Raw genomic sequence first — 22529 nt, 5'->3', positions numbered from 1 at the left:
TAGTAATATTATTCTTGCAATGTGTCATTTCTTTATATTAGACAAACCATACTCAGACTGAAACTTTACTCACTGACACAACCCTTTTATTACTTCCAGGCTCAGCACTGTTTCAGTATAAACATGTGCTGAACTCATTCTGTGTGTGGATTCAGCAGTAGCAGCTGTGCACTGTTTCATGTATATTCAACTTTCCTTTAAAGATGCATATCCTTGAGTGTAGGACTGGCAAAAACAGTGATGATCATGTAAATTTAAAACTAAATACATATTGACAGTGTCCTGGCTGTCAAACCGCACGTTTTCAAGCCATGGCAATGAAAAGGTAAGTCGGCCTGCCTTCAACTGGTTAGCAGGCAAACAAAAATGTTTTCACTAAAAATGATGGCAAATGTTTTCTCCTGACATGACGGGGTGTGCTCATAACTTAATAGTCATGTAGTAACTAAGCCGTGAGATACACTAGAAATGATGTCAAAGATGTGTCTAAACCTTAGAGGGGATGAACGCTAATCCACAGATACTAATGGTTATCCAGGCACTTGAACAATATGTGCACATTTCCTCTAATTGAAGGTGCTGGAGACTTAGTGGAATAGAAGCTCTAGACACTTTTGGCCCAGCTCCAGGAGTGATTTGGAGACAATAATGTTTGAACACCCTGGAGGCAGTGCTGTGTCTCCCGTGCAGAGGGGGATGCTGAGATGATGCAACCAGAGGAGGGGGCAGAGGATCATCCGGCTGCTGCCAACAGAAAGGGGCTGACATCCGAGACCGATGCTGCCTGCCGACTGAAGTTGTGGATTAGTGAACTGCTAGCGACCGCAAATGAGCATCCATCGGACGTTTAGCATCCTTTCAAACAGGAAAATTAGGCGAACCTCAGGTATGAGCATTTTATCAGTTTGCTGACAGAGCGCTGTCTTTTTGCCGGGTACGCTAACAATGTTAGCCAAACGATAGCATTAGCAACATTAGCTTTCCCATCGCTCACTGACAGCGTCAGTAAATTAACTGACTGAAAAGAAACAGACAAACCGACTCTAAAGTTACGTTAACTACGCAGGCTCGCTTTGCTCATTTTGTTAGTTTTAAATTGCATGATACTTATTGTTTCAGCCCTCAAACCAGATTTTTGGTAGGTTGTCAAGGTAGAAAAAATTACTTAGAACTAAACTGTTAATTATTCCAAAATAAATCTTCAGTCTGCACGTTGTGTTGACATGCAGCCCCCGTGTTATTCATGATTTAATGTGCTTTAATATAACTGTGTACTACACTTATTGTTGAATGAAGCTTTTTCCTAATTAAAGGTCATTTAGGTTTAACTGCCACAACGTGCTTTAGAGTATAAGCGCTTAAAAAATCTTTTGTTTTTCTCAGCTGCGGTTTTAAAACATTTTGTGGTACATTTGGGCGGACTTACAGTTTGGCTAGTACTCTTGGCTACCTTTAATATATTAGAATAATGTTGGTAACGCTAGGTCTTCAGGACTTTTGACTGTGCGTTATAGTAACATGAAAAGCTCTTTTGTACATATCTGCAGTATTAAGCCATATTACATCTAAGTCACAGTCTCTCAGTTGTACTCTATACTATACTACACCTCTATCTGTTATACGTCTGTTTTCACACTTGATTAAATCATCTCTCTTTATCCGAGTTTTGATATATTATTACAGGTTCCGTAAAAGTTGTTAAGAGGTTGTGCTTACGTGTCTAGCGGTGCCTTTGTTTTGAAAGCGCATGGCCAAACAGGAAGTGAAATTACTGAAATTCCCTGCGTGCCTGACCTTATAGCTAACTAGCTAGTTGGGTCATCTCCTGGGTTTAAGTTGTCATTTGGCCTCTAACATGATAGTAACTTGCCCACACTTGCTCACTCCAAAGAGTCGGTTGTCTGCCGTTACTTAAACGCTTTGGTTGGTGAAGTATGTGCTTGTGTAGTTGAATGACACACTGGTCGTGCTAACATTAGCCGTGGTGCTGCTAATGTAGGTGTAGCCCAGAACAATGTAAATTTGCCAGCCCCGTGAGAAGAGTCAACAGCGAGCTGATGTTGGAGCTTGTTGGTGTCTTTTGGCTGGCCCTAACTACGCACTATTACAGAGCTGTAGCCTCTGTATGTGTCTTACTAAATCACCCTCTTTCTTTCTAACTCAGTTTATTTAGAATTGTCTTTTTTTAACCAAAGATGACCACATATGTTTTTCCAACTTTCCTGGAACAGCTTGGAAAGAGCAATATGTCAAAGCCCACTCTTTAAATCAATGTCCAGGAGATATGACTTACGAGATATTCCTTCTTGGCTCTGCCTGATCGGCTCTGCTTTCAGAAAAATATTTTGGGGAAAACTCTCCAGTCTTGGAAACTTTGCCCCCAAGTGACTTCGGAACAAGGGGAAAGAAAGAAATGTATTTCCATGACAAACTCGTTAGTCAGGACCAAAGTCTTGTTTGTTTAATGAAGTTTACTCAGCTTTTACCAGGCGTGACACCTCTACCACACAGTGTGTTCATGAAACTGCTGCTGAATGATGATTTACAAACACGATATAGCTCCATATATTCTTTACTTATAAAAAAATTAATGTTGTCTGAGGATGGTCTTGGGTTTATAACAGCAGGTTGATGCTGCCTGAAAGAGGTAAATCTGTCATCATTGTGGTAGCATTAAAATAGTGACATAGGTGATTGTCATCTGACTGAAGGCTACATCATAAAAATGGCTTGTTTGATTGTGTTCCAGGCTTTTGTATTAATAGTGAGGCATACATTGCAAATTAAATTCAAGGTTTGACAGTGTCTGCTCTGTCTCAGGCAGACTGGTGCCTGCTTGTCCTTGTATACACAGTCACCCTTGTAGGGTTTACCTTTTTTTTAACTGGAGACGCCACCACAGGAAGCTAATGTTATGGCAAGGAAGTGCCTCCCTGCAGTTAAAGCATGAATAAGGAAGGAGAGCAGGGAAGGGGTATTAATGAGCTACTAGAGCACGACCACCCCCACCTCTTTCTCTTCCCAGACTGTTTCTTCTGCGTCCTCTGTCTCAGTCTCATGCTTTGTTCAGCTGTCTCTAAAGGAACACTACACATGCTCATTTCTTTGGTCAGCCTTGGATCTGATCCATTGCATTCATTAACGCTGAAATCAAATACTGTAGCTCTATTTAATTTGAATCAGGACAAGTGTCATTGGCTTCTGGCCTAGCGAGGAGCAACTTAAATTCTGCAGCACAGAGCGCTACAGGGCTAGTTTGAGTTCCAGTGTTTTGCACATGTAAATGATTCTGACAACCTCCTTCCTCTCTAGCATCGTCTTACTGATGAATAGGGATGGCTTTTTATATTTAATAGGCAAAACGATTACATTTGAAATGATCTTGCCCTTGTGGTTGGTTATAGTTTGGAGATTCTGAATATCAGTCTAAACATCACTCTTCCTCCTCAGAGCATTTATGCAGTTGGCAATGGGTCACCCTGGCTAATATGTAATAAAATGTCTGCTTGTGGCAGACCTTCTCATTTATTTGTTGTGCATTACAGATTTAGCTATATTTGAATAAGAATACATCATGATGTCATGAACAGTCAGCCCAATGATGTGGAGTCACCAAGAAAACTGTTCAGCATCACAGAAACAACATTGTTTTTGATACAGAGTGATTCATCACAGATGTTGGTGTTAACTAGTACAGTAGTGAGAGAATAATCTGTCATTTAGACTCCACTTTTCAAACTCAACCAACTGAGTCTGACAGGCCAATGAGTACAAATGTGGATCATTGCTGAATGACTGTTTTAAGAGTCTTTAAAATGGTACACACCAACCTTTTCGCAGTAGTTTTACGAAGTGAGAGAGTGAAAGAAAAGGCAGCTGCCTCTGCCCCATTTAGCTATACTTTTGGTCCCCAGCCGGTGATCCCATGTCTATTCAGATCCAATGAAAAGAGCTCAACTCTGGCTAGCTGCTCTCTGTTTCAGACATCTGCTTTGACAGACATTCAGCTATTCAGAAAACTGGCTGGTTGTTGAGTACACGTCAGTGCTCGGGGTAAACGCCCTGCCAAACGTATGTGTTATGGATAAGTACATGCATAAACAGGCGCTATAGAGATAGGTGTGTAAAGACAGATAAGGCTGGGGAGTATTATAACGAAGGGTCATGGTATAGTACGAGTCCAGCAGCTACAGTGGTGCTGATGCACATTTAGAATTTTGTTTGTTTCTTTGTGCCCCAAAAATAATAATAAGAAGACATGCACAGCAGGCAGGGCTGTGGGAGAAATGGAGATGGCAGACTGGAAGGCAGTTATTTATATAATTATATAATTCAAGATAACCTGTCAACATGTCTAGGTCTTAGTAAGCTCCAGTGAGAACTGTGCAGACATAAGAAAACACACGTTCTCAAAGTATGGTCATGACATGAAGCTTCAAAGTAAGTTGAGACCTGTGAAGATGTCGATGTAGATAATAAGTAGCCCTGATCTTGGAAGCTTTGACCTAGCAAAAGACACTGACTGGGGAAAGATGCATGGTTTAAACTTAGAATTGATATTCTAAACATGAATGCTGACGAGGTCGCAGATGTAAACACAATATGCTTCAAGGTATGTATGAAAGTAGAAAATGTATTGTAACCTCAAGCCAGCAGTCCAGGTCTGTTTGAGAGAATAAAATCTACCTCTGCACCACAGACTCCACAGAGCTGCAGAGTCTAACCAGCTGAGACACATTATTTGCCATTTCCTCCACATGAGGCAGGGAAGATTGTTTCTTTTGTTTGCTTGCGGCTCTTTGTAAACTTACGCATAACTGTCTGTGGTCCGATGGTATCTTCCGTGTATTTTGCAGCTGCAAGAAGGTTTTTAGCAAAAACAACACATCCTTTTTGTTTTGAGTAAAGATTTCAAGTTCTGCATCTTGACAAAAAGCACATTTTTATCTTTAAATCCAGTCAAACTCCTCATAACTCTTCCTAAAGGCTAGAGCTGTGTGTTTTTGTGGTTTGGTCTTATGAATTAGGTGTAGCTAAACACCACTCGCCATTTACGTCACTGGAGGCCAAGGTTAACCTGACAGAAATAATAAACCAAAAAATATCATCTCAGTGGAAACAAATGAATTGCTTTGAGGACACCTGTACCAAGGAAGCACAGCTGAAATCTATTAGACAAGTATTTGTTTTTGAATAAAGAGCCGTTGTGGTTTAGTTGCAGGTTATTTTGGATTCTCTCACAGAATCAGGCTCAGATGTGAGCTATTGTATGCAGATCTCCCCCTGCTCTGGCTGCATCATATTTTAAATATTATTGCATCTTTGTAGTGTGTATTTATTTAGCTATGGTTCACTGGGAGGTTTCAGTCAGGGAATTGTCTAAACATTTGTGCTCCTGCTACAATATATCGGTCAGCTTCTCACAGTGGTCTATTTAAAGTTTGCTTCACTGCTGAAAATTGATTATATTTATTTCCATATCCAAACAACAAATTTCTGCTCACGAAAAAAAAAACAACAGATAACTAGCTCAGACTGTAGCTGGATTTCCTGTGCACAAAAAATAATTTCAGCTCACTTTTTCCTCTTCAGAGCCTTAGTGCAAAAAGATTTCCAAGACATCCAAATCTGTGCTAAAGCACTTACTCTTTGTCTCCAGCTGTGTCCCAAATCACTTTTCTTGCTATCGTGGCATCAAGTCAGGTTCTCTTCAGATGTGGCTGCAGCTATGAACAATAGTGAATAAAGCCTTCTGTGTTTTTTACAAGCTTTTCTTATTTGGTTGCAGCCAGTTTCAACACCTTGGTTACTGCCAAATGAACACAGACTATTGGCAGAACTGCAACAGATAACTCCAGTATAGTTATAGGTGCTTCTTATGAAACAGTGTGAGTGAATATTTTGTATCACCTAATTCAATACACATTTTGAAATGCAGCTCACGAAGAATTTTTCCCCATTAAATTGTCATCAGGAATTTTTCTGGGTTGTCAAGTTGTTTAAATAAAGCAATGGTGATTGTGAACTGGTATGAGAACATCTTGCACGAACATGGCACTAAATGATTTCTTGGCAGCGCCAAGTGAAATCTAGTGCGTCAGACATCGGTTGCCCAGTAACAGACGAACAGACTCACATTTTTGCCTCACAAAATATTTCACTTTGATCTGTGAAGGAATTTACTTTGCTGTTCATTATTCTACACAATGCTGGGAAAATCCTGTCTTTCAGATCTTTGTCTGTGCTCAGGAGCAGATTGTAGATTGTAAGCACAAATAAATATATACCGAAAGCAGCAACCACCCACAAAGATTAAACCCTTTATCAGTGTCATCGTTGTTGCAGCTGACAGGCAAGTGAAACTCTGAACTGCTTGAACGATCCCAAACACATTAGAGCCATCTAGTGGAGATAATGGTTGGCCTTTGAAAGCCTCTATTTCAGTGTATGTCTTGCATTCCTGTATCAGGGGTGGTCCCTTACAGCTGTCTTAACAACTACCAAATGTAACTGCAGTGAGAAGACAAAATGATTTAAATTGCAAGTACCACATAAGTTTCTATGTATCGTAATGTTAATATAAATAAACATTTAAACTCCAACTCTTCACTCCTTATAATTACATAGATCAGGAGAATCAGCAAAATTATCCACTACCTCCCAAACACTAGAATAGAATCTAGAATAAACTTCAAATTACAGAGACAAACGGAGAGAAACACATTTTCTAGAAGTGCTCTGCTACTCAATGTGGTCTCTGTTTTTTCTCGTGTTTAGGGAATAGCGTCTGTGGAAAGAATTCCTCTTCCATGGAAAACTGGAGCTATCACTCTGCGCGCTGACATACATTACCTTTCTCCTCCCTCCTTTGTGCACAGATTGAGCTGTAAATGTATCGGCATCAGAGAGCTCAGTATGAAGAAGTCGGTCCGGCCAGCCGTGAGTAAGGTGAGCGGAGATCGAGGGAAGGCAGAGGCCGCGGCTGCCACCGGGACCGGTAAGCCTGCAGCCAAGACCAGCACCACTGCACCTCTGTCTAAGGTGAGACTGATCATGTGATGGACCAATTAGAGCCAATTAATGCAGCTTTGAATTTGATTTGAATTTATTGTTTGTAAGTGAATTTGTTGAATTTTGTGCTTTCAGGTGAAAAGCAATGATGATCTTTTAGCAGCTATGGCCGGAGGAAATCCTGCATCAAATAATGCTGTCACCAAGACCAAGAGGACTGCCTCCATTGGGACTACTGCTAGCAGCCTAGACAGCAAGCCAAAGACAACATCAGGTATAACTTATGTTCCCTGCTTAGCTACTTATTTTATCTTTTTTAGTCTTGCTTTACTGGAAATGTAAGGATTACCGTTTTCTCTCTTATCAGCTACTTCATCCAAGCGTACGACATCTTCGATTTCCAAGGAACCAAACTCATCACGAGACCGTCTCCGGACATCCAGGACCTCAGCCAATAAGAAGCAGTTGGTATCGGGGACTGTAGCTGGGGATGTGGCCTCAGGGAAACGCACTCGCAGTCAGGTCCTGGCAGAGTCCGAGGGCCGTATGAGCAAGTCTAAATCAGACGGCCAGATCAGTGATAAGGTGGCTCTGGAGGCCAAAGTAAAAGACCTGTTGGGTTTGGCTAAAAGCAAAGATGTGGAGATCCTCCACCTGCGCAGTGAGCTGAGAGACATGAGGGCCCAACTTGGTTTGGGAGGGAAGGAGACACCACCGCAGGAAGGAGCTGGGGAGGAGGAGAAGCCTCATGTTTCAGCCATTACAGCGGCTGATGTGGAGTCCACTCTGATTCTCTTACAAGAGCAGAACCAGGCCATCAGAGAGGAGCTCAACCTGCTGAAGAGTGAGAACCGAATGCTAAAAGACCGGCTCAATGCACTGGGCTTCTCTCTGGAGCAGAGGCTGGATGGCTCCGACAAGTTGTTCAACTACGCCTCCCTGAGCCCAGACCTGGCTGCAGGCAGCGGGCAGAGTGATGGTGGAGGAACGGGTACGCTGACCTCCTCAGTGGAAGGCTCTGCCCCCGGCTCTTTGGAGGATCTGCTCACAGGACACCAGCACGGGGGCTCAGCAGACAACCTCGACAGTGAATCTAGCGAGGTCTACCAGGCCGTCACGTCTAGCGATGATGCTCTGGATGCCCCCTCTGGAGCTTCCTCATCATCGGAATCGGAATGCGCACCCAGCAGGGAGCGCTCACGGAGGGGCAGCAGTGGCAATGCCAGCGAGGTGTCAGTGGCTTGTCTGACGGAGCGCATCCACCAGATGGAAGAGAACCAGCACAGCACCGCTGAGGAGCTCCAGGCCACATTACAGGAGCTGGCCGACCTGCAGCAGATCACCCAGGAGCTGAACGGAGAGAATGAGCGGCTAGGCGAAGAGAAGGTGATCCTCATGGACTCCCTGTGCCAGCAGAGCGACAAGCTGGAGCTGTACGGCCGACAGATTGAGTACCTGCGCTCCCTGCTGGACGAGCATCACATATCGTATGTGCTAGAGGAGGACATCAAGAGTGGCCGCTACATGGAGCTGGAGCAGCGCTACGCAGACCTGGCTGATAATGCCCGCTTTGAGAGAGAACAGCTGCTGGGGGTTCAACAACACCTGTCCAACACACTGAAGATGGCTGAACAGGACAACGCCGAGGCCCAGGAGATGATCGGAGCACTGAAAGAGAGGAACCACCAGATGGAGCGCATCATGGAGTCAGAGAGACAAGGCCGAGCCGCCATGGCGGCCGCACTTGAGGAGTACAAGGCAGCTGTGAGCAATGACCAGGCGGAGCTGAGCCGCTGCAGAGCCCAGCTGGACCAGGAGAGGCAGAGGGTGGCCGAGCTGTACTCTCTTCACACTGCAGGGGACAAAAATGACATCTGCCAGCTGCTTGAAGGAGTACGCCTGGGGAAGGAAGAGGCTGAGGCCAAGGCGGCGAAGTTGCAAGAGGACTTGGAACAAGCTCACAGTGACCTCACCCGGCTGCAGGAAACTTTCAGTAAGGTTAGTTAAAACTTGTTAGAGAGTTTGAGATGCAAAATTGAGAATGCGTTTGTGTGGGGCATCAATTTCCTGAAGCCATTGGATGCTAAATTGAGGTGTTTGACCTAAATGAAACTTTAATCTAGGATGCAAGAACTCAGGCAAAAGTTTTCTATGGAGTCAAATTTGACCTTTAAAATGTCTCAGGTCTCCATAGCCTACCTTCAGCCAGGAGTGGTACACTTGTTTGTATCTCACCAACATAACACTTGGCAGAGGAGAATTGTGCAGGTGTGTAGTTAAGACACACACTGTGAACAGTACATCTCTGTAAATAAAAATTGTATGCCACCTCTGGAGCTTTGTTTCACGTTAGTCAGCTAATTACCTCATTGCTTGTTAACTAAATGAAGGATACCCCTCTCCCTGTGTGCGTGCAGCTGGACAGGGAGTACAGAGACTTCCAGGAGCAGGTGCAGCAGCAGATGGCCGAGCAGGAGCGGGCCCTGGAGAAGCAGCGTGTGGATCTGCAGGAGAAAGAGACTGAGATCGCAGACATGAAGGAAACCATCTTTGAGCTGGAGGATGAAGTGGAGCAGCACCGAGCTCTTAAACTCCACGACAACCTCATCATCACAGACCTTGAGAGTGAGTGGGCAGCCAGTGATCATGTGGGGAGAGAGCCAGTTTGACTGACAAGCTATCATGTTCCATATCTCAGAAGTCTTAAATATCATGCCATCAAAGGCTAGTCAAACTTCCAAACTGTGAAATGTCACACTAAAAGACATAAGATACTTGTGGTATTGAGACAGTCTTTTCTGTGGTTTGTTGGCATTAATGGCACCATTGTGAATTTGCTTCTTATTTCAGACTCTGTGAAGAAGCTGCAGGACCAGAAACATGACATGGAGAGAGAGATAAAGATTCTTCACCGCAGACTGAGGGTAAGAGTGGTGCAAGGGGGCACCAGGGCAGACTGGGGTTAAATAATATTTGCATAAAATTCTTTAGTTAATTTTGCTTTTAGTACACTAGAAGAATGGAAAACCTGTACACCAAACTGTAGCAATTTTAGGCCAGTACATGGGAAATAGCAAATTCATCTGGACACTGGTTAAAACCAGTAAACCAATAGAAGTATTTGCAGATACACGTCTGCCAAATGATTCACAGGAAGACAGTGTAGTTTATATTTTAATAATCTGATATATCATTTAACCTGAACGGTTTTAAAGCTGCACTAAAAATTTTTATATTAACAATGGATCAAGTGACTATGTATAATGCGATAATGTTGCTGTACTGAAAAACCTACAGAGAATTATCATCCCCCTGTGACATCACTGTCACTTTTTAGGTCTTGTCGTTTTTACCTGGATGACGCCTCACTGCACAATGTCATCAAACTCCCGTCTTTGGATATTGTTTAATTCTGAGACCCTACAGCAGCAGAAAACTCCATAATGTGTGTTGAAGCCTCCCAGAGTCAAGCTGTTTGTATTTCACCTGTCCCTCCATAAATGCTTGTGATACAGTAACACAAAGTACTGTTCAAGTCACCTCGAACCATTTGGAAATGCTTCGACTTATCCACTCACTGTGTAGTCTATAATTTAGCCTAATCTATGACTGTCTCAAGGAAAGAAAACATCCATCATTATAGCGTCAGTTACAGTATGAAAGGAGGGATGTGATGCTTCCACACTTTCAACAGAGAAGATGTTTCTCTGTGTCTGCTGGGTCTGTAAATGAGTGACTGTTTGCTAACACATTCACCACATCAACTTTCTAAGATGATAATACGTCAGATGATAGAGCATGGCCAAACAAAAGTAATTAATTCTGCTTTAATGATCCAATGGATCAATTAGCCTAAATAAAGTTCTGCTGCTGTTGTCTCACTGTGTGTGTGTGTGTGTGTGTGTGTGTGTGTGTGTGTGTGTGTGTGTGTGTGTGTGTGTGTGTGTGTGTGTGTGTGTGTGTGTGTGTGTGTGTGTGTGTGTGTGTGTGTGTGTGTGTGTGTGTGTGTCTAGGAGGAATCGATGGAGTGGCGTCAGTTCCAGGCTGATCTGCAGACAGCTGTTGTCATTGCTAATGACATCAAGTCCGAAGCACAGGAGGAGATTGGAGATCTGCGGCGCCGGCTGCAGGAAGCCCAGGAGAAGAATGAGAAGCTGAGCAAAGAGCTGGACGAGGTCAAGAGTCGCAAGTAAGACCCACGGAGAGACGCGCTGACATTGTCTGTCTTCTGTTTGTAAACAAAACGAGGGAAGATTTAATTTGCTTATTTGATGAGGATTCTGGATGCTGAGTAGCAGGGTTAGCATTCATTTGTCTTTGATGAGTCCCACAGTTGTAAAATTGCCTTCAGAGCCCAAATAATAAATTGTTTGTTTTCATTACAGTTTTACCATAATCGTACATACAACATGATATAAACTGAACACGACCCTCTCTTAACCCAGAGTGTAGAGGTAGACGGTATACTAACTCCGACTGTACATGCTGAACAGAGTGCTGTTTGTTTCCCAGGCAGGACGAGGAGCGAGGCAGAGTCTATAACTACATGAATGCAGTGGAGAGAGACCTGGCTGCTCTCAGACAGGGAATGGGGCTCAGTCGGCGATCTTCCACCTCCTCTGAGCCCTCTCCCACCGTCAAAACGCTCATCAAGAGCTTCGACAGTGCCTCACAAGGTACCAGAGCATCATGAGATCCTCCACGTTTATGTGTTGCTGTTGGTCTCATTAATAATTTTCTTTAATGGCCTTTTCGTATTCCCAAATGATTGATTTCCCAAATAGAACGTGTGTCTGACAATGCAACAAACTACTTCTGTATGTTTTATTGTTCATTCCCCGTTGCTGTAAGAGTAGTGTGTCAAGACGTAGTGTGACGCAGGTCATGACATCAGGAGTGTCTTTGGTAACGTGTGTGTGGAGCAGATCTAAACTGAGCTGTATGTGTTGGTTCCTTTTCACTCTTGACTTAGGACCACCGACCAATGGTGCCTCTGTGACTCCAACAGCCTCAGCTGCCCCCCTACCACGCACCCCCCTCAGCCCCAGCCCCATGAAGACGCCTCCAGCAGCTGCTGTTTCACCCATACAGGTACAGTAGGAAAGGCTCTGCATGAATATGTTGCTCAAATTTGCTTTAGCCTGTGTTACCTTACCTTCTGACACTTTGTAGTGGTTAGTTAGGAACTTTATTGTCCACAATGTAAAAAGTAGTCTTTGCCTTCACTATAAAGCAGTAAAAACCACACAAGACAATTAATGAGGACAGACATTGAAATCATTAAACAACATAATTTTAAAAGACAAAAATACAGTTGTACAAAAACAGGGACTGGATGCAAGATTTAGTTTGTAACAATTACTACAAAGTTCTTGAGCGCCTGAAAGTCTTATTGAAAGTCATTTTATTTATTTTTTGTGACCAACAGTGTGCACGATTTTTTTTTTCCGCAGTCAAAAGTTTGTGAAAGAATAAAACTATGCACTTATTGTACTGAGTCTTCACTGCTCACTCTTTGTCAGTTGTTCTGGTGAGAGTGGAGTCAGTTAACTGAGAAAACTGAACCACACTGAACACAGTGAGCGTTGATTTTTCATATCAACACTGGAGCATACATTATATAAGAGTTTAATTAGTAGGTGAAATAAACCTAATATATCATACTCATAATTGTTGGTTTGTAGCTGTCCTGTGAAACTGTTCACCAAAACCTCAGTTTTTAATAAGCTCTGTTTTCAGCTTTGTGATACTGCATTTTTTAGATAATCCAATGGGGTTTTCAATGCACTTAGTTAAAGAAGTGGGAGAATTTTCTTAACCCATAAAAGGACACATAATCCTTCAGTTTTTCTGAAAAATGCAGAGTCAGCAGATTTGGCGATTCTTGGTTTTCTTTGAACTTTTTGGTGTATTGCTGTTTTAAAATGTTGGATTTATATATTTTATGTTGTTGTCTTCTTAACCAAGGCCATAGAATGTGTGGTAACAGGATTTGTAATGCAGCTTTTTTCCCCCCCTGCTGTTTCAGAGACACTCAATAAGTGGGTCTATGTCAGCAGCCAAGCCCCTCTCCTCCCTGAGTGATAAGAGACCCAGCTACACAGACATCACCATGCCAGGTGAGGCATCCTTTACAGTGATCATTGAAATACACTCCATATACTGGAGAAAGAATTAGTTGAATGAGAATAATGAGTTTCTTTATGTCTGTAAAAGGGCAGAATAATATGCTGTTAAATGTGGGTCACGCAGGATATGCCGGAGTTCTTTGTCCTCTGTCACAGTAAACTATAAGTGGACTGTCCCCTCTCTCATGAGAAATAACTTGACAGTTTTTCCCCAGTACCCTGGAGTTGGGAGTTAGTAGTAGTTTACTGCATGTTGACTTCATGTTTTAGTTTTTCAAAACACTAGAGTGGATGATAAGAGGGGTATAATGAGCCGCCGTATACTGTGCAGTTTCCCTCAGTTCATTCTCACCAGTGATGAGTTCAAGTGTTTCATGTGAACGTGCAGATTTGGCCATAGCCTCCAGTCTTCCATTTATTTTTCTTTGATTTATTGTTTTCTTGCTAAACAAGGCAGTCTCGTTCACTGGTCTTCCCTGAACTCAGAAGGGCTGGAATGTGACCCTGTTACATCTTATTTTGGAGGAATTCGCTTATAGAACACTCGTAATACAATATGTGTGATGTGAATACTGTGATGTATCCACAGCTGAGCACCTTCTCAGGGGAACCTCGGCTGCTCGACCTCCATCTGCCCTCCAGAGGGTCTCCAACATGGACTCCACCAAGACAATCTCAGGTTAGAGATGCTAGTTAAGTTATATAAATGCCTTGTTATGAATGAGCGCAGTCACTAGTTTAGTTGAAAATCATGTCTATAACCGTCTCCCCTGTCCTGAGCAGTGTCCCGTCGGAGCAGTGAGGAAATAAAGAGGGACATGTCAGCTTCAGATGGGGCCTCCTCAACCTCCCTGATGGCGATGAGTGCCGCCTCCTCCCCGCTCTCCCTGTCCTCCTCCTCCCCCACCGCCTCCATCACCCCCACAGCACGCAGCCGTCTAAGGTACCACCTCATCTTTATGTTGTACTAAATGGTAAAAGTGGGTCGGTTTATTTGCCTATAATCCACCAAATGTGCTCAGACTGCCCTTTTAAAGTATGCATCTCTATTTCCTTCTCGTCAGTGATTTTAATCTGTTAGTTGCCAGTGTGACATAAGCGCGTCATACTGTAGTTGTGATTGGCCTGCTTGCAAAACATACAGCCCACGTCAGCTTTCCTAGCTCAATAAGCAAACATGCTTATCATGTTATCTGTGTGCCTTGGTGACACAGTAAATCTTTTAAAACTGTGGCAGTGTTTGCTTACATGTCTCTTGTGTGTGTGTATTACAGAGAAGAGAGAAAGGACCCGCTGTCAGCATTGGCAAGAGAGTATGGAGGCTCCAAGAGAAATGCTTTGCTAAAGTGGTGCCAGAAGAAGACAGAGGGCTATCAGGTAGGGTCCTGTCCTAGGTAGCAGCTGATCTGATCACACATGATTGAAAGTGTCTACAACTCTTCTCCATTGGATTGGGCAGAAACTGACACTCAATAACAAACATGGTTAAAGGGGAAGCCCACAGATTTTGCACATCAAAATCTGTTTACAGGTTTTTGGGAGTACTACTGTAAATGGAAAAAAAAGTTGTACCCAAGTCTTTTGTTGAGAGCTGTGTGAAGTCTGATAAATGGCCCAGTGCCACTTAAGTCAGCATTGGTTGGCGCTGAAAGGTCCCATATTATGCTAATTTTCAAGTTCATATTTTTATTTTGGGTCTTTACTCGGCAATGTTTCATGCCTTCTCCCCCAGTCCACTCTAATTGGTCAGCTGTCAGAGGCTTAAGCAGGCACTGTCCACCATGTTTCTCCTTCAGCTGTGCCGGTGTACTTTTAAAGGATAACTTTCGTTTTTTACAACCTGGACCTTATTTGTAGCATTAAATAAGCCCATTTACTCACCCAGACAACTTTGGTGGCATTTGGAGTCGTTTTGAAGAAATTCGCCCCAGAGGAGCGGCGCATATATCCGTATAATGCGAGTACTCGGGGCATCCATGCGCAGCCTCTATAAACGCATAATCTGCGGCGAAACTCGTTCATATTCCAATATTTTGTTATGATATGCTGGTGCTATTCCCCTCTGAGCCTGTGGTGGCATGTTATCAACATCCAGCGTCTCTAGACAACTACCTCTGACACGGATGATTTCATTACCGAACGCCGAGCGCTGCGAGCAGCCAGCCACAACACCGCTGACTCTGCGGCGGTCGGCTACGAATACGCAATAACATACCATAGCTGTGCCAAACAACAGCTAAACTAGCCGACCGCCGGCTCAGAGGGGAATAGCACCAGCATATCATAACAAAATATTGGAATATGAACGAGTTTCACAGCAGATTATGCGTTTATAGAGGCTGCGCATGGGTGCCCCGAGTACTCGCATTATACGGATATACGCGCCGCTCCTCTGGGGCTAATTTCTTCAAAACGACTCTAAATGCCACCAAAGTTGTCTGGGTGAGTAAATGGTCGTATTTAATGCTACAAATAAGGTCCAGGTTGTAAAAAAACAAAAGTTATCCTTTAACTGTATAATAGTTGCTTTGTGGATTAATGTTTGTCCATTGTGAGTTCAACAGTGTTATAGGAGTGCAATGCTAAATTGGTGGTGTATTCTTTACACTTGACAGAGAACACACATGCCAGCCAATCAGTTCTTTCTGTGTCACTGTCAACTACGAAACTACAGAAGAAGGCAATGATAAATAAGAAAACAGCCATCCATTCCTTCATGGCAGGCTGGATTTCCCTGGATTAAAGATAGTGATACAAATCTGTATTTTGTGGTGGGTTACCAGTTCCTGTCAAAAAAAGCCACAAGATGTGCTGATATTCCATCAAGGAAATGATGACTAAAGGAAATGGTCTCTGTAGAGCTAGAAAAAACAGCCAGCACCACAGTTTTACGAGCTTTATCACATATTATCTGATTATGGACCCTATTTTCCCATGTTTTTGTGTCCAAGTGACTAATGGAGACAACAGTTTTTGAAGTTCTTTCAGTATTGAGAGAGGGCGTTTGCACATTGTCAATGTTTGCGCGATAAAAATGTTTGTTTTTGCCACTGACAGGCTCATGTTGTTCTAAGTGTCTGATTACATTATGGAAAAGGATCCCAGAGATACCCTCTGGTTAAAGAGTAAGATCCTTTTTGTTTTAACCAGAAACAGCTGTCATATCTCTCTCACCGAAGCCACCAGACTCCATTCATAAAAACAATAATTTTATCATCGCAAAACACACTTCATTCAAGCACGACTGAAACAAAAGTGTGTCTCTTTCCTAGATTTTTCACGTCAGTTCAGACTAGTGTTCTGGTGTTATTGATAGGCTGCAATCAAAGGACCCCTATCTTAACGTGTGCACAGACAATAAACGTCCATGCATTGATCTAGAAATGACTGGCGCTAAAATGACGATCAACAGGCGTGTCAAGACGCACTTGCCATAATGAAGTGATGTTTACCCCTTTTAACTGATGTAGGTTATGGTTTCCATGGCCCCTCAGGCCTTCTCCAGGAAGTCTGCAACATTTAACGCATCCTGTGAGTTAGCTGCCTGACAAAAACATGAGGCTCTCTGAATCATTGGGCACTATCTAGATTATAGTTATGACGCTGAGGAGAGTTGAGCATCTAACCTTTGTGGTTGTTTGAAATCACAGATTTACTGTCCCTGCAGAGGTCAGGTGATGGCTGATGGTAGAAAAGATGGATGAGTCATGTTGATACCCAGGACAGACTCTGTCATCGGGGCAAACTCCTGTTCTCTGTGGCTAAATCACTTTAAATGGTTCTGTGACACCTGAATTTATTGTGACCATAATATTGTTGAAAGTGATGGTGAAAGTCTGTGATGCACAGCGGCTGACAGTGACATTCATGACCGGGGATGAAATGTCGTACCCTCCCTTAGCCCGGATAAGGCCCAGAAATTAGTTTTCCATCGATTTTTGTCCTGGACAGTAAATGTTCTGTTGCGTTAGATCAAAGTTTAAATGGATCGACACTGTTTTTCAGAACATTGATATCACAAACTTCAGCAGCAGCTGGAATGATGGCCTGGCCTTCTGCGCCGTGCTCCACACCTACCTGCCTGCACACATCCCATACCAGGAGCTCACCAGCCAGGAGAAGGCAAGTAGAGCTCCCAGGAAAGCCCTGACCTTAAGCCATCATTACTGGATCATAGCCGCTGTTAGACGTAGTATTTCACTGTGTGTGACTTTCTCTGTCTTGTTTTCTCAGAGGAGAAACTTCACCTTAGCTTTCCAGGCTGCAGAGAGTGTGGGGATCAAATGCACTTTGGTAAGTTTTATATGAAATTACTTTATTAAAATAAATATGACTTCAACCAAAATAATGAAAAAACTATACTCCTAGTGTAAAGAAGGAAGGCATTATGTGCATGTGTGCTTGTCCTCTATATTCTTTTTTGATCCCAGAGTTATTATTTTTTCCATTAATTTCTGATATGCGCCCTAACATAATGCGCTGGGACTTGCCCAGCAACTTCCCAGCGATGACATGACTCCAGGAAATCACTGTATTCAGTCCAGAAATAGTCCAGCACATAACTCAACTGGTCTTGTTTTTTTTTTTTTTATTGAACATATGAGTTTGTTACATTTGGACAGAGCCAGGCTAGCTGTTTCCAGTCTTAATGCTAAGCTAAGCTAACCAGCTGCTGGCTGTAGCTGCATATTTACAAATACAGACATGAGAGTGGTGTTGATCTTTTTATCTAACTCTCAGCAAGAACGAGAAAATGTCAAACAATTTTTTTAAAAGAGGAAAACTGTATGTTGAGGGGTTGAAAATGTGACAGTCCCTCTGCTGATTTCTGGCCTCGTTCATAAGTCGGTACACAATATTAAATTCTTAATATTTACTATTGAATTGTGAGGTAGAGTTAATTTTACGTGTGAGCCTTGTGTTGACAACATTTCAATCCCTTGTTATGGACAGTAACGTTTTTCTGATTCAGAGGTTATTCTTTGACCTTGGAAGCAGACAAAAAATCTTGAGTCAAGGTTCACTTACTATATTTCTTCCAGACCTTTGGCCACAACTTATGTGCTTCATCAGTGGATGGAGTTTGCTCAATTTTCTATTGTCCGTTCAGTTGTTTCCACTCACACTCTTAGTACTCATGTTTTGTCTGAAATACGTTTTTTGGTGGCGCAGAAATCTTCAGTTTAGCAGTATTTTCTTCTTACATACTTCTTACTTCTCTGTTCCAGGACATAAATGAGATGGTGCACACAGAGCGGCCCGACTGGCAAAGTGTCATGACTTATGTCACAGCCATCTACAAGTACTTTGAGACCTGACTTCACCGTCTCACCCAACCTGCTCCTGCAGCACAATCAGAGCCACGCAAGCCCTCCTGAGCTCTCAGCAACCTCTCAACCCCACAGTCAACTGTTATACCTCACTGCAGTCCCTCGCCACACCACAGCAAAACCCATCACGCTGCATGTCGGTCCTCAGTATTTAGCAACACTACAAGCGGACCAGAACCTCACTGGACACACACAGCTACTCCATCCTCCCAGTGCAGCGTAGAAGGCGCTTTGTGTAGAGTTGTAGTCCAAGGGCTAGCCTGTATGTCTGCTGTTACACTCGTAAGCCATGAGAGGAAACACTGGTGAACCAAGTATGAACTGACCAGCAATGAAATCCTGTAGGTCATCTTTGCGTTCAGTTCACGTCTGAAGGAGCAGTATGAAAGAGAAACCAAGTCTCAGTGCCTTCTACCTGGCTTTTCCTGGCAAATAATATCCCCTCACAGCTGACCCAGTTTCTGGGGTAATAAGGGGGAATTCCTGCAAGACCTGACTTTCAGCATGCTGCATTGGATGAGGTGTCATTTTCATAAATAGTCCCAACGTGTTTTCTTTTGTTGGTTGTGAATACTTTGTGGAAAACATCAGCTTCTACAGAATAACACACCAGAAGTCAGTGATGTTGGAATTCCCCCGCAAACCCTGAAAATTCCCTCTGAAAGGAATTCAGACAGACGCAGCCTTTTTGCACCAAGTCTTCCAGACGTTACGATACAGATGCCTACATTTCAAAGGATAAAGTGCCTGTGTGAGTTTTGATGCAGGAGACCAGGAGATGAACTCTCTCTCTCTCCACAGAGGCAGTGTCTTTCCACTCCGGTTTGTGAAGCTGAAGATTTGAGGAGTTGTTGCCAAACATGTTTCAGAGCCTTTTGACTGTTGATTTCTAGCTTATGGGTCATCAGGACGGACTGATGCTGCAGACAGCAACATCAGCATCTGATCATGAGTGACTGTTTGCTTTTCAAGCACAGAAATATGCTATGTTCTACAACACTACTACACATTTTGTCAAGGAGCACTAACACACTCTTATGATGGTTTTTCCCTCAAAGATTCATGAAGGTGTACTCATATTCTTTTCATGTGTACGGAGTTGAATGCTGAACTGTATAATGTGAGTGCTTGCAGTTCCTTCTTTCGTCAGGCACATACAGCACACAGCATTGCTTCATCATGACCAAAATATAGATTTGATCGACGCTTAAGTTCTGTTTGAATCAGAGAGCCTTAAACTTTCTCAGCCTGGGGGTCTAATTAGAGAATTAGTGTGTGACCCAGGGACTTCATGTTGGGAAAATATGCTCTAGTTTTTGGAAACCCGCAGGGACAGATTCATAGGTGAAGACACACTTTTGTAGGTCAATGCAGCATCTCATTAGATGAATAGTGAAATTTATGAGGCAATACACTGATTCACTTTCTTGCAGAGTTAGATGAGAAGATTGATTCCACTCTCTTGTGACTGTCACTTTTATCCTGAGGTCTGATGTATAAATCAAACTAAACAGAACAGTGAGCTTTAGAGTTGCTGGTTTATGAATTTGTTGCCTTCGAACAGAGCCGGGCTAGCTATTTCCCCATGCTTCCAGTCTTTATGCTAAGCTAAGCTAATCAGCTGCAGGCTCTAGCCTCATGTTTTGCCTGCAAACATGAGGTTGGTATCAAGCTTCTCATCTAACACTCGACAAGAAAGCAAGTGAGTGTATGTCCCAAAATGTATACTGTTCAGTTTGACATCAGCAAATGTTGCAAAAACATTAATTTTGCACATAAATGACAAAATAGGACAATTCATTGTGCCATTGATCGCCATTGTTTTGTATGTTACCACTGATGCTGTGTTAGACAGGTAGTTTTGAAATTGCTAGTAGAACTAAGCATTACTATAGAGATACTTTATATTTGTCCAGTTTCAGTCAGTCAGACACTTCAAGTCTTCACGTTTAGCATTTATAGGCAGTCTGTATAATATTTGTCAGCAATTATAACTTCTCCTATCAAGGCATATTTTCTATTACTACATCTGTGTTTTACATCATCATCTGTTTATACAGCAGCCTCCACGTGTTCGTGCCCACAGGAGGAGTTATTGTTGTTGACAAATACATCAACACTTACATCTGCTTACAACCTCTATAGTGTGTGAGAAAGCATTTATTATAAAGGTTTGTGTACTGCTTCTAAATGCTAAACAGGGAGAAGTGTTACTATATAATGCTGTCTGAGCGCTGTGTGTTTATCGTGCCTCAGCATACCAAGTTCACTGTATTTATTTGCATGATTTCCAGTCATTGTAGTGAGGTCGTTGCTTTATGTGTGTGTCAGAAGTGTATATGAATTAATTACACATACACTAAGTAGCTGCACTGAGATAAGCTTTTTGTATTCCGCACTAATGTCCTGCCTTAACAGTTCAGCCGAGGCGTCTGCGAGTGAAACTGTGACATTTCAAACTGCGGCCGTCTTTCCTCACCAGACTCGTGTCAAAGTGTGGAAATGGTTTTTAAAATAAGGTCCTTCTTGTTGCGCCTCTTGAGGAACACTAATAGTGAGCGATGGTCGTAAAACCATTGTGGGAAGCATGTTGAGTCCCCTGTTGTGTCTGGGGAAGGAGACTACACACTGTTTTGATCTGGATGCGATGAAGCCGCCAGCTGGAATCAATGGCAACATCAGGAACAACATTTGGATTTAGAAGCACATCCTGCCGTGCCGTCTGCCAAGCCACATCACCACAACGTGTACAGCTGCATTAGACGTTTAGTGATTTAAAGTTAGCACAAGAGAGAGTGCGTGTGAGTTATTTAATGACATTTGAAGGCATTGGCTCTGTGCTGATAGGGGATTGTGACGCCACGATGGCGATGAAGATCATCAGCCAACAGTCTTATTGTGTTCTGCTCGATTCCACCGCTGGCCCATGCGTTTTATCGTTCCAGGCAGGACCGTCTGAGAGCTACAAAAAGACTCGAAGCCTCTCCGTCCTGCAAGTGGAATGTGTTTTGATCACGCCTTAGTGGTCCTGGGACTTTACGAGGTCCAGCCCGTGCTGATGTGGAGTGATTGATGAACACTGAGCCCGGCCTGCTGAGGAGCGAGCAGACGGCTGGCAAAAGCTAGGAAGCACATTCCACCTCCACATGATGCAGACATGAGGGACATGCTACACCGTGTGGGACCTGAGATGCTGCCCTTAAAGTGCAGAGCTTTACCACAACGAGCAAAGCAAATGTGAACAGTGCATTATGTCTTTATTGGGCCCACTCCATCACGCTACATTTGTTTTTCTTTTGTTTACTTGAAAAAGCTCTGAGAACTCCACTGAACCTGCTTTAGTTTGTCGTTTTGTTTCCATGTTGCCTTCTCTTCTTTTCTTTTTACAGTCCATGCCTCGGTTTGATTTGGTGTGGAGTATTTTGTCTGATCACACCACATGCAGTGCTGAAATGGTCCCTGGGCAAAGTTAAAGCTGAATGAATAAATGTTATTGTGTGTGTGTGTGTGTGTGTGTGTGTGTGTGTGTGTGTGTGTGTGTGTGTGTGTGTGTGTGTGTGTGTGTGTGTGTGTGTGTGTGTGTGTGTGTGTGTGTGTGTGTGTGTGTGTGTGTGTGTGTGTGTGTGTGTGTGTGTGTGTGTGTGTGCGCGCGCGCGCGCGAGTAAAGGGACTAAGCTACAGTATTAAGTGCACACTAAGATGATAATCAGTTGTAAAACAAAAACAAATGCTGTCTGGTTTTATGTTGCTTTATTTTTCTGGCAATAGTTATAAAAGACCATTGAAGCAACCATCTTTGTCGTCATTATTGCCTGAGCGAGTGGTTTTAGCTCTATCTGTGGGTCAGAAAGAGCCAGGAAGTTACATTTCCAGGAATCATTAATTTGTGCATTTCATGTAAACCGTAATAAGTCCAAGGCAGGGTTCCGGCACTGACTAATACCTGAATATTTGTCTTCCAGTATAAGAAAATGTCTGGATGAAGTGGGTTATCTGCCTCATGTGTCACACACACACCAAGTTTAATGTGTGGCATCAGCAACTGATCTGCCTCAGGAGA

The 22529-nt window shown here is 43.1% G+C and overlaps 1 protein-coding gene across 1 annotated transcript; it reads left to right on the top strand.

The window, feature by feature from the left end:
* Positions 1-759: 759 nt before the first annotated feature.
* specc1la (sperm antigen with calponin homology and coiled-coil domains 1-like a) lies at positions 760-22250 on the top strand. The gene is made up of 16 exons (XM_041937382.1): positions 760-886; positions 6879-7041; positions 7147-7285; positions 7379-9009; positions 9429-9636; positions 9862-9935; positions 11025-11200; positions 11524-11687; positions 11984-12102; positions 13040-13130; positions 13729-13818; positions 13923-14082; positions 14414-14516; positions 17145-17261; positions 17373-17432; positions 18368-22250. Exons 2-16 carry the CDS (start codon positions 6916-6918, stop codon positions 18455-18457), a joined length of 3348 nt encoding a protein of 1115 aa, XP_041793316.1. The 5' UTR covers positions 760-886; positions 6879-6915; the 3' UTR covers positions 18458-22250.
* Positions 22251-22529: the final 279 nt, after the last annotated feature.

This window comes from Chelmon rostratus, chromosome 5, assembly GCF_017976325.1.
Source record: "Chelmon rostratus isolate fCheRos1 chromosome 5, fCheRos1.pri, whole genome shotgun sequence".
Lineage (NCBI taxonomy): Eukaryota > Metazoa > Chordata > Actinopteri > Chaetodontiformes > Chaetodontidae > Chelmon > Chelmon rostratus.
Note: the sequence above shows the minus strand (reverse complement) of the source record. Positions and strands in the feature narration are given on the sequence as shown.